The 12011-nt window shown below is 52.2% G+C and overlaps 2 protein-coding genes across 2 annotated transcripts; both read right to left on the reverse strand.

Annotated features, from left to right (window-relative positions):
- Position 1: 1 nt before the first annotated feature.
- On the reverse strand, positions 2-6450 carry Slc2a6 (solute carrier family 2 member 6). The gene is made up of 10 exons (XM_038337408.1): positions 6339-6450; positions 5647-5809; positions 4485-4691; positions 3802-3901; positions 3136-3344; positions 2722-2874; positions 2014-2122; positions 1506-1691; positions 1167-1312; positions 2-649 (listed from the first exon to the last, which is right to left on the reverse strand). Exons 1-10 carry the CDS (start codon positions 6425-6427, stop codon positions 494-496), a joined length of 1518 nt encoding a protein of 505 aa, XP_038193336.1. The 5' UTR covers positions 6428-6450; the 3' UTR covers positions 2-493.
- Positions 6451-9195: 2745 nt separating this feature from the next.
- On the reverse strand, positions 9196-9519 carry LOC119818379 (NADH dehydrogenase [ubiquinone] iron-sulfur protein 5-like). The gene has a single exon (XM_038335672.1). It carries the CDS (start codon positions 9517-9519, stop codon positions 9196-9198), a length of 324 nt encoding a protein of 107 aa, XP_038191600.1.
- Positions 9520-12011: the final 2492 nt, after the last annotated feature.

Here is a 12011-nt window from a genome sequence, read left to right on the forward strand (position 1 = left end):
AATGGGTCCTGTACTCTGGCCTTTGGAAGCCCAGTGTTTCCCCCAAGATATCCAGACCCTGTGGGTGCAGGCCCCTGTCCTTCCCATGGCCAGCTGATCAGAACAGCATGATGTGATGATGTCCCTGGACAGAGCCACTTTGCCACCTCCAGCCCTGTTCTCTGTGGCCCTGCATGGGAAGTGTCCCTTGTAGGAGTGAGAAACTAAGCGCCAGGTCCCCTGACAGCCTTGTCCTTGGGCACAGCCTTTGCTCAGTCTGGGGCTGGGCTGCCTGCTCCCCCTGCAGGTCTCAGTTGAGGTATTACAGCACCGCAGGCTGCCTGAGCTGGGGCCTGCCAGCCCACAGTTGGTGAACTGCCTGTCCGGAGGTGGAACTGTGTTCTGCATTCTGGCTGATGGCAGGGATGCTGCTGCTCCTGGTTGCAGGTGTGGATCTGTGGCCAGCTCAAAGGCCCGGCCTGGGTGATGTGGTCCCTTAGAGCCAAGCCCCAAACTAGGGCCTGAAGGACATCCTGCGGGTTTGGAAGAAGGCCTCGATCTGCTCCAGCGAGCGGCCCCTGGTCTCGGGCACACAGCAGCCCGTGAAGAGCAGGCTGAGCGCGCAGATGGCCGAGAAGAAGAAGAAAGGCACCTGGAGGCCGAAGGCACTCTGCAGTGAGGAGTGGGGGAGGGAGTCACTGAGCACACCCAAGCTCTAGGCTGCCTACAGGGAGGGCCTGGTGGGCAGCACGTGTGTCAACCTTCCTCTAACCTCAGTCACTGAAGGAGGAGGGCAGGTTCTGGCCTGTGCTAACCCAGCTGGATCGCCTTGATGGAGTCTGGAGCTGACCAGCATTCAGGTGTTTTTAGGGCCTGCTGGCTGGCAGACCTGGGAGCTAGGTATATTTAGGAGGGACCTCACCATGCTATAGTTAGGTAGCAGGGTTACACTGGAGAAGCCTAGCATCCAGTAGGTCAAGAGACAGTACAGCTGATCTGGGCTGTATCCCTGGGCTAGGAGGTAACTTGACCCCACCCACCCACCCACCCACCCACCCAGTGCGCTCCTGTTTCTTGCCATGGCCTTGGCTGTGCTATTACTTGGCCACTCTTAGCCTCTAAAGGGCCTGTGAAGGAAGACTGCTAATGGAGAAACCTAGCTGGGAGTCCAGGGGCCAAACACTCACCACTGCCAGCAAAAAGTAGTTGGTGAGGACGAAAGCTGTAAGCCAGCTGACCAGCACACAGAGCCCCGAGGCAACACCACGGGCACGCAGGGGCAGAACCTCAGACATGAGGAGCCAGGTGATGGGCCCCCAGCCCATGGCATAGCCTGTCCGGAAGAGAGGAGCAGTTGGGCTCAAGCCCTGGGGACCCTCAAGCTGTCTTGCCTGTGTCTCTTGGGTTATAAGGAAGTCTTATTCTCCAACTCCCCAACCCCTCAGGCAAACCAGGACAGTAACAGAACCATGTGCCCCCACCCAAACAGCCCAACCCAGGTGTCCCCACTGCCGGGGTGTTCCTACCCATAATGAAGAACATGGTGGCCAGTAGGGGTATCAGAGTGAGATAATTGAAGGATGTAGCTGGGGGCTGCTCTGTGCCCCCAAAGGTCATGATCTCCAGTCCCAGAGTGCTGTTGGGGGTCAGAGGCCTTGGGCCAAAGTGGATGTATAGCCCCAGCGTCAGGTTGGCCACAAACATGACGGATGCTGTGGACACACGGGCACTTCATGACCAAGATTCTCCAAGCCTGAGGCCCTTTCCAAGCCCCATAGTGCCTCTTTCTGGGCAGCAAGACTGGCTTGTAAAAGGGGCAGTCCTCCCACCCCCAACACCTCCAACACGGAATGACAAGCTCAGGGTCTCTTGCCAGCCCTCTGCTAGGTGGGTGGGCTCCCTTGCTCTTGGAGCTCTGGCAGATCTGTCTGGAGCAGCTACCATGTGCAAGGGAAGCTTGGGTATGGGCCAAAGACTACAGTCCACCCAGTGGCTGTAGGAGCAAGAGGCAAACAACAGAGTGGGGACACTCACCTGACACATAGAGCAGGACTTTCCGGCCGGCCAGGTCCATGGTGACGGCTGCAATCAGCACAGACACAAGCCTCACAGCACCCACTATGGCTGCATCCTGCTGGGAGGGCTGGGGGCAAGACACTGTGCTGAGAGACCTGTTCTGTGTCCTACCTCGACCCTAATTCATGTCAGGGCACTCAGACCTAAGTCCAGGGTCACTGTCCTTTTTTGCCTTGAGCCATCACAAGTACCAAGCCCTAGGTACTTTCTCTGCACCCAACCCTTTACTGAGGGGGGGTTCCCCAGTACAGGCATATATACTATGCCCACTACTAGTCCTAGTGGGCACAGACCCTGGCTGGGCAGTAATGGTGGATTGGAGTCATCCTCATCTTCAAAGCTCACTGCAGGAAGAACATGGGGGTAGAACTGTGCTCTCGGGGACCTCATAGGTCCCACCTGGGATCTGAGCCTGAGGCCATGGTCCCAAGAGTTCCACATTCTATTAAATTGTTTCCCTTTGTTAATTTGTGTATTTTAAAATACTTAAGCTTCACTTGAGGAAAATGTAATTGAGGCAGGGTGTGAATCAGAAGTGTCCAGGGCTCTGTCACCTAACTCCCTGCTTGTATTCTCCTCAGCAGCCTCACGGGACTCTGGGCAGTGCTGGCTGGTGTGTGTGTGTGTGTGTGTGTGTGTGTGTGTGTGTGTGTATGTGTTTCTCACCAGCACCACAGACGTGCTGTCGAAGATGGTCTGCAGGTACACGAGGATGGGCGTGATGCCCGTCAGCTGCTGCAGAAAGCGCATCAGTACTGCGATGAGAATAGGCCGGTACACACGGGGGTCCCGGGCCTCCGACCACGACACTCGGCTACTCTGGAACACAAAGCTGCTGCTGAGGGGCTGTGCCAGGCTCTCCAGCCTTGACCACCCTGTCTTGGCACCTGTGGGTCTAAGAGAGACCTCCTCCCCTCTTCCAAGAGAGACCCAGCCACGGGAGACTGCCTGGGCTCTGCACACTAGGAAGAATCACTCCGAGGAAAGGCAGTCAAGGCTCAAAGAGGCCTAGTGAATTTCCAAGGCCACAGAGAGCCTTGCGTGCTGGGCTCAGATCAGTCAGCCGCACCCATGCTGCACCTGTCTCCGCACATTGTCCTGGATCTGCTCAAACTCCCAGTGGACCTCCGAGTCAGCTCGCAGCCAGGTCAGCGCCTGCAGGGCCTCCTCATCCCGGCCCTTTGAGAGCAGGAAGCGAGGCGAGTTTGGCATGAAGCTGAGCAGCAAGATCATGATGAGGACAGGCCCCTCCCCGGCCACAGCAAGCCATCTCCAAGGCAGCAAAAGACCTGGTGAGGGAGGCTTTAGTGAGGGGCTGGGGTCTCTGAGTAACCTCACTGCTCTCCTGGCCAAGCCTCCCGATTGCCCAAGTCTCTGTAGTAGAGGCAATGAGGGGCTGCAGGGATTGCCTGGACCCTGGTACTAGAGTGAGATTCTTACAGTATAATGGGAGAGGGTAGGACAGGCTGGGCATGGGGCTCTCACCCCCATCACAGGCAGCGAAGCTCCTGTATGGGCTTCCCTCATGACTAACAGGATACTAGACAACCTTAGTGCTGTGGGAAGGTGGTTTGAGACTCTTGCTGTAGAACAGGCCTTAATTGCTCAGAGATGTGGTACCCATGGGGGCTAGGAAGCCAGATGTCCTTCCTATCAGTGCTGGGTCTTTCAGGGAGAGTTCTACCCGACCCCCTCCCTGCCCCTCATCTCCAGAACCTGCAGGCTGAATTGCAGGATGATACTTGCCGAGGGCATAGAGAGACAGGGATCCAAACACGGACATGAGCTGCGGTGTGGCCCCAAGAGCCCCACGAACACCAGGGGGTGCAATCTCAGACACATATACCTGCAAGACACATGCCTCCACTTGAGGCTTTAGTGGGAATGCATGTTTCTGGGCCTATTGGGGTGAGAGAGGGGCCTGGGAGCCTGGAGAAACTGGCAGGGGACTTGTTCTGACCATAGCTCTGACCTTCCCTTCCCTAGCAAGAAAATATGCAGAAGCACTCAGCTCTGATGGGCATAGGGTGGGGGTGGGGAGGCAGACACACAGATGGACTATGACCCTGGGACCCAACCAAGCCCAGGGTATTTCCCATAGTGCTCCCTTTTCCCTCTGTTTGGCCAGAGGACAGGTGTCTGTAGGGAGTACTGCATGAGGTAAACAGTTGGGGCTGGGGGGAGGCGGGGACAGGAACTTCCCTTCACATCCCTTGCTCAACACAGATTTTCTTCAGTTGAGCAATGCATAGAACTGAGGTCAAAAAACAGGATAGGAAGCTTTTGGTGACAATGATGTCAGCTTCTTTGGTGGAGGGAGGTGAGGTTCCTTGGGCAATGTAAGAGACCCCACACACTCTACTGAGCAAAGGCTCAGAGGCAGGGGTGACCTGGAACAGCCCTGAAGCAGCAGAGACATCCGGCCTTACCGGGATGCAGGCAGCAGTGAGTCCCCCGGCAAAACCCGTCAGCATTCTCCCCAGCAGGAGCATCCAGAGGCCACGGGCACCAGCCATGAGTGCATAGCCAATGACTGAGGGGACAGCCGAGAACATGATGCTGAGCTTCCGGCCCAGGAGGTCATTGAGTACCATAGCACTGAGGCCCCCAGCTGCGGCACCCAGGGTGAACACGGACTGCAGGGGTGCAAGAAGATACAATGGCCTTAAGCGTTCTTACCCCCAGCGGAGCCTAGAGATAGTCCCCCCAGGGTTGACCCAGAAGGCAGGCATTCATTGGTGTGCACAGCAGCCTGTGGACAACGGTATGGGAGGGTGCCACAACCACTGTTCTGCTCTAGAGGTGCAGGGGGCCACCTGTCCACAGTGGCTCAGCTCAGGAGTGTTCACGCAGGCCTCAAAAACAGTCATCTGCCTCCGCTTCCCAAGTCCTGAGATTAACGGCATCCTCCATAGCTCCCACTCTACCCAAGAGAACTGTGACTTAAGATTGGGGGGGGGGGGTCATTGGAATTGTTGGAGAATAAGGGATTTGCCAGGACTCTGTTACTCATGAGCAGTGTGACAAGGGCACACAGCTTGGCTTGTCTAAGCCCCAGTTTCTCAGCTGTGTAATGGGGAGAGCACAGGTTGACCCAGGAGTAAAACTGTTTCACCAAGTATCTGAGCTGTGTGTTCCCTGCACATGCCCACTGCATTTGAAATGCTCAAGAAACCCTAACTCTTTCCAGCTTGGTTGTCGAGTTGCAGTTCTAACTCAGGGTCTACTGACATCTAATGCTACAGTCTTGCGCTCCTGGGCTCTTCTCTATTTGGCCATACTATGTCTGTCTCCAGATGACACCTTTCATCCCTCTGGCACCTGCCTCCAGACACCCAGGAAGATGTCAGCTCTGCTGTGGCAGCCTGGCTTTGGGTATGCTATTGGGAAATCTTCCCACCAGCCCCTCCCCGCATCTCTGTAGGATGTCACTTCCTCATGGGTCTTGCCATCACCACTAGCAGACAGGAGTGTGTGAGGGAGGCTTTAGGGGAGGTGCCAAGGCTGAGGGATTTTAGTTCTCTGTGGTAAACAGGCTGAGTGGGTCCATGCTCCCCTACTACCCCACCTGGCTTAGAGAACAGGTCTCACCCCAAACCAGGATGCCTGCTTTTTGTCCAGGTGTAGTTCTGGGTCAGAAGAGAGCTTCAGCGCAGGAATGACTGGGGACGTGTAGACCAGGGCATACCCAAAGCTGAAATTGCCCAGCACAGCAGCAAAGGTGGCCAGGAACACCCTTCTGTTTTGCAAGACCCTGGTGGGGGATGGGGTGGAACCAAAGGACCAGGGTCAAGTCCTCTAACTGGATCCTGGGTTCCCAGACTGATGCCTTCCCTGAGCCTTGTGGTCATCCAGCTCAGCAGATAGCAGGGAGAAGCCTCTGTCCAGGGCCAGTCAAGTTGGTACCCCTCTGAGGCCTGAGCAACGGCTCTAGGAAATCCCCAGAGAGCCAGCTAGGGATGGGGCCCCTTTTTCTCCAGAAAAGGGGTCATGGGTTCTCTTTCCTGCTGTGCTGCCCAAAACTTGCTCTGTAATCTCAGGCAAGACCCTCATCCTCTCCCTATCTGTGACAGATGGGTCCCCACCCATTATTCCTTTAGAAGACCACTTCTCTATGGTAGATCAGCTCTTTAAATAGGACTTGCGAACATGCGGTTAGAAAGAGCCAGATGACTCTTGGTAGCCACTCACCAGAAGCCAGTGGCAGCCCAAGATGTGTGCTGTCAGTCTACTGGAGATAAGGCCATTCCAACCTCCCACCCCCCACGCCCTGTGACTCTCACCCGGCCCGCGTCCTTTCTCTCGGCGATGCGGGCGCCTCGGGGAAGGTGTCATAGTCCAGACCCTCGGATCGTAGCAGGGGCTCCTGCATGGTCAGTGCCAACGCTGGAGTACAAGCAGGCTGGACTGAGCAGCGGAGCTAAAGCATCCGCCCGAGCCCCCAGCGCGCGGCAGGCAAAGCTCCGCCCTGCGGCTACGATTGGCTGCAGGGCGGCCCTGCAGAGCCGTGCTGTCCAATGGGACGGTCTCTTGTCTCGGATGCAGGATGCGGTCGGGCTCTGGGGCGCGTCCATCCGCGTGCGCTTTGAGGCCCTGGGTTCTGCCGGGGAAACCCGCTCCAAGGGCAAGGCGCAGGGAGGGTGAGCACTAGCGAACACCTGTTAAGGTGGCCTGGGACCAGCGACCAAGGTCTCTGAGCCCCACTCCGCCGGTCTTGTGTCAAGGGCGTGGACCTCTCTGTGACTAGGTCCAGCACAAACAAGCCCACAGAGGTGAAGCTCGCCAAGGTCACATGATGGATTTTTGTCTCACTCAGCCTTACTCTGTGCCCTCTCCTGTTATAGAGATGTCATTTCTATATCTGTCACCCCACTGCTTCCGTCTTGACCCTAATTAAATCTGAACAGATTTGGGTGGGTGCAGTGTGGGAAGGATGCCTGAGCAGAGACAATTTGGGGAAACTACAGCAGGTGCCATTGGGTGTCTCACCCCATAGCTGGGGCAGAACCCGAGGCCTCTCTGCTAAGCAAGCAATCTGAGCTACATTCCTAGCCTTTGGGATTTCCTGACTGTCGAAATAGCCTGGTATTTTTCAAAATCATTCCAGTAATGGCATAAAAATAATGAAATAAAGAAAAATCGAAACAGAAACGTCTCTGGATGCCTATTCTAGGGTGTGGAAAAAAGCCACCGTCATGATGCCCATTTCTCCCTTGGGTCTTTTCAGGCATGGGCATGGACTCACTTCCCCTTCACATTTTTTTATAAGCTGGCCCTTTATGATCAGGCTATTAAAACAGTAAAGGGCATGGTAGATATCTTAGTTCCCCTTTACTACAGTAGACACAGTACTACAGAGGACAAGAAGCCAGGAAACCACCCATCTCCCACAGCCCACCCCGGCTAGACCACTTCTTTCCTTCCTGTATCTTCCTTTCATGTCTGTTACCTAACAGGGGAGTGTGACTTCTCAGTGGCATTCCACTTCTTACCAGTCTCAGAACACGCATGTTTGTTTGTTTGGATTTTATTTTAGTGGTTGGAGAGATGGCTCAGTGGTTGAGAGCCCTGGCTGGTCTTTTTGAAAATTTTGTTTAACTTGATTTTATGTGCCTTGGGGTGAAGGTGTCACATCCCTTGGAACTGAATTTACAGACAGTTGTGGGTGCTGGGAATTGAACCCCAGCCCTCTGGAAGAACAGCCAGTGCTCTTAATCACTGAGCCATCTCTCCAGCCCCTGCACTGGCTGTTCTTGCAGAGGACTCAAGTTTGACCCTCAGCACCACATGCTGGTGCACAGCCCCCTCTGTACCTCCATTCACAGGGTCATCAATACCTTCTTCTGGCTTCAGCTCGTGGGTGATGCAGACATACATGGAGACAAAACACTCAAACACATAAAAAATTTAAGATATGTAGATTTATCTTTACTGTGTGTTTATCTGTTTGTGAGTATGTGCTCCTGAGGCTAGAAGTGTTAGGCTTCCAGGAACAGGAGCTAGAGGCAGGTGTGAGTCATCTAACAGTGGATGAGAACCAAACTTGGACCCCATGGAAAAGCAGCCTAGTCATTTAACAACTGGGCCATCTCTGCAGCTCCCTCTACCCCTTTTCCCCCTGGTTTGAGACAGAGTCTCCTGTATTTCAGGCTGGCATCAAACTTGCTAGTTAGCTAATCACTTCAATTTTATCCTCCTGCTTCCGCCTTCACTTGGTACTGCAGGCCTGTTTTCATTCTATTATAGGCAAGCACTACACCAGTCGAGCTACATTCCAGCTCCTATCTTTCTTTGAGACATCTTTCACCAAGACACTTTTTAATACCCCTGCCTCAGATCACCAAGTACCTGGGATTAGCAAGCTTGGTGATTTTTGAGGACATCTCTCACATAATCGGTTTTGGACCCCACTTCCTGTATCCTGGCGATGCAGTTTTTAAAGGAAATATCATAGTTGCTCCTTTAAAAAATTGAGACAAGATCTTTCTAGCTATAGCTGGCTTGGAATTCATTATATAAACCAGTCTGGGGTTGAATGCACAGAAATACGCCTGCCTCTGCCTCCTGAATGCTAAGATTAAAGGTGTGCACCATCAACCTAGTTTAGTTTTTTTTTTTTTTTTTTTTTGAGATTGAAAATATTTGGTGGCCGGGCGGTGGTGGCACACGCCTTTAATCCCAGCACTCGGGAGGCAGAGGCAGGCGGATCTCTGTGAGTTCGAGGCCAGCCTGGTCTACAAGAGCTAGTTCCAGGACAGGCTCTAAAGCTGCAGAGAAACCCTGTCTCGAAAAACCAAAAAAAGAAAAAAGAAAAAAAAAAAAGAAAATATTTAGTGGCCTGCTGGGGATATTTTTAAGGACCTTCTTTAAATCTTTTTTTTTTAAGGTTGACTAATCCTTTATTTTTTTTTTTTTTTGTTTTTTCGAGACAGGGTTTCTCTGCAGCTTTTTTAGAGCCTGTCCTGGAACTAGCTCTTGTAGACCAGGCTGGCCTCGAACTCACAGAGATCCGCCTGCCTCTGCCTCCCGAGTGCTGGGATTAAAGGCTAATCCTTTATTTTTATGTACTCGATGAAGCAGCTTTCATTAGACTTTCTCCCAGCGGAAAACAGCATGAAAAGCAGTGTCCACCTGCTCTGCTCAGGGCCCGGGTTCCGCCTGGCCCATGTGGAGAGGTGGAGGGGTGTATTTCCCTTCTTTAACCAGCTTATCCCGCTGTTGTTTGGTTTCACCCAGGCGCTTCATCGTTTTATACCGAAGATAACATCCCTCGAAATCTTCATATTCTATCCTGCACTCTTTTTTTTTAGCCCAGGTAGCACCGATGCCATGTGCACACTCTATCCACTCTTTCTCAAAAGCATGGCATCGGGCGGGAATCTTGAAGGGCTGCTCAGCACTTTGGAACACAAAGTGGCGATCGAGGCTAATGCCCAGCTTTTTCTGCACATCAAAGAAAGGCATGGCGCACCACAGAAGTGTTCTTGTAGGCTCTCTGGGCACAGATCACGACCTAATGTGTGTGTGTGTGTGTGTGTGTGTGTGTGTGTGTGTGCCATAGAGATTGAAGAGGTCAAAGAACAACTTGGGGGTCGTTGGTTCTCTTCTTCCACCATGTGGGTTCCCAGGGTTGAACTCAGGCTGTCTGGTTTAGGAGAAAGTGTCTTTATCCGCCGAGCCGTCTCACCAGTCCAGGACAAAGCAGGCTGCTATATTCTACTGGCAAGGCAAGTTCTCTTATCATTTTTCTTTCCCATGCTCCTTTGTGGTCAGTGGCTGTGTAGTGTGATGTGGGTGGGTAAAGCAGTTAACTTCTTCTCCCCTCTTCCTGGTTCCTTGGGATGCCTTCTTCTTCCCACATCCATTGTTCTCGTGACTTAGAATGACCCTGGCTCAAATTTAGGGAAGGGAGGGGAGCAAACAGAGTGGCTGGAGCCTGCCCCAATTTGGCGTAGACTCAGACCCTCATGCTTTCTAGCAAGTGCCTCTATCCACTGAGCTATCTCACTGGCCCCTGTTGCTTTTCTAATTGAACACATTTCCCATGCACGACAGCCGATACTTTAAGCCATGGTTAAGTGTTTTTTTTCCGCTTGGGTTTTTCTGTTTTGTTTTGTTTTGCTTTGTCTTGTTTTTGTTTTGAGACAGGGTTTCTCTGTGTAGCCCTGGCTGTCCTGGAACTCACTCTATAGAGCAAGCTGGCCTTGAACTCAGAGATCCGTCTGACTCTGTCCCCTCCCCCCCCCCCGTGCTAGGATTAAAGGCATGCGCCACCACCATCCTGCAGTGGTTAAGTGGGTTTTTTTGTTTTTGTTTTGTTTTGTTTTGTTTGCGCTTTATTTATGAGAACTTGACTGCCTCACCGACATGAAGAAGGTCATCACTGCCCACTTTTTTCTCAGTTCCTTCATGTATTCCCAAAACAAGAGTGAAGTCACAAACAGGACACACTTCCCCCTTCTTTCCCTGTTCTTCAGTGGGCTCTTGCCCCCATTGGTAGTTTGCTGGTGATGTTTCGTCCCCACTAGCTGTGACCAGAACTCCTCCATCACGGCAGGGTGTGGACTCCTTTTCCTCGAGGCTGCTTTCTGCTTACCACTTCCCTCCACCTTTGCCGTCTTTGCTGGCTCTGGGATCTCCCTTATTTTCCCATTTTCAGGAGGACTCACCTCCAGTTACTTCCTCTTGTTCCCAGTGTCCTTCTGGTTCCTGCTATGCCCATAGTAACCTGACTCAAGTACTTTCCCAAAAGAGGTGTGGCTGTAACCAGTGATATTTTTTTGGCTGTTCCTACTGCCATGGAACAAGGTCAATAAGTTTCTTTTTTTTTCCCCTTCAGTATGTATTCCAAGCTAGCTGATCCATGGGTTTTGTGTGTGTGTGTGTGTGTGGTGTGAATTTTATATATAATTAACATATAATATTTAATATTTTAAATTTAAATAATTTAAATAATGTAAAGATAAAGCTAGGGTGGCCAAACACATAAAGTAAATAAACAAATTCTGTTTCTATTATCCAGGTCTAGAGAAGGAACAGAGGAGACAAGAGGAAGCTAAAGCTATTGGAGAAAAGATGGAGTGAGAACAGGCAGCTTGAGATGGCCACTGGCTCCTCTTGAGGAAATGAGGAGACACACAGGTCACAGAAAGGGACATTGTCTGATAAAGAGTACCTTCCTAAGGCATTGTGTGCTCCCCCGAATCAAAGGCTCCTTAGACAGAGCTCAAGCATCACCTCTGCCCTGGCCACCAGTTGGCCTCTCATGAAGCTTTTCTCTTTTTGACAGTCTGCCGTAGCTCATGCTAGGCTCAAAGTCACTACTACATTGCCAAGGTCAAGCATGGCCAATCATCACTCCTGCCTACCTGTGCTGGCTAGTTTTATGTCAACTTGTCACATGGTAGAGTCATCAGAGAAGGGGGGACCTCAATTGAGAAAATGCCTCCAGAAGATTGGGCTGTAGACAAGCTTGTAGGGAATTTTCTTAATTAGTGGTTGGCAGCAGGTGGTACCATCCCTGGGTAGATGTTTCTGGGTTCTATACGAAGTCAGGTTGAGCGAGCCAGGAAGCAGCACCCCTCCATGGCCTCTGCATCAGCTCCTGCCTCCAGGGTCCTGCCCTGTTTGAGTTCCTGTCCTGACTTCCTCCAGTGATGAATGGTGACGTGAAAGTATAAGCCAAATAAACCCTTTGCTTCCCAGGTTCCTTTTGGTCACGGGGCTTCCTCGCAGCTATAGTCACCCTGACTAGGACACTCCCCCTCCTAAGTGCTGGGATTGCAGGCCAACCACCATACTTGTTTTGGGAAATTTATCTATTTAAATCTAGTATGCGTGTATGTGTGTGTGTTGTGTTGGGTTGGGAGGGTCTTTTTTTCTTGCATACATGTCTGTGTACCATATCCATGCCTGGTGCCCAAGGGGACCAGAAAAGGAGCTCAAATTCTCCAAGA

The sequence above is a fragment of the Arvicola amphibius genome, chromosome 7 (genome assembly GCF_903992535.2).
Source record: "Arvicola amphibius chromosome 7, mArvAmp1.2, whole genome shotgun sequence".
Taxonomy (NCBI): Eukaryota; Metazoa; Chordata; class Mammalia; order Rodentia; family Cricetidae; genus Arvicola; species Arvicola amphibius.

Excerpts from the sequence above, each read along its gene's own strand:
- LOC119818379 (XM_038335672.1), bottom strand. The coding sequence starts at position 9,519 with ATGCCTTTCTTTGATGTGCAGAAAAAGCTGGGCATTAGCCTCGATCGC.
- Slc2a6 (XM_038337408.1), bottom strand. The coding sequence starts at position 6,427 with ATGCAGGAGCCCCTGCTACGATCCGAGGGTCTGGACTATGACACCTTC. Across the intron at positions 3,345-3,801 it reads CCTGTCTCTCTATGCCCTCG|GTCTTTTGCTGCCTTGGAGA; the intron begins GCAAGTATCATC and ends CTCCCTCACCAG. Across the intron at positions 1,313-1,505 it reads CACCATGTTCTTCATTATGG|GCTATGCCATGGGCTGGGGG; the intron begins GTAGGAACACCC and ends TCTTCCGGACAG.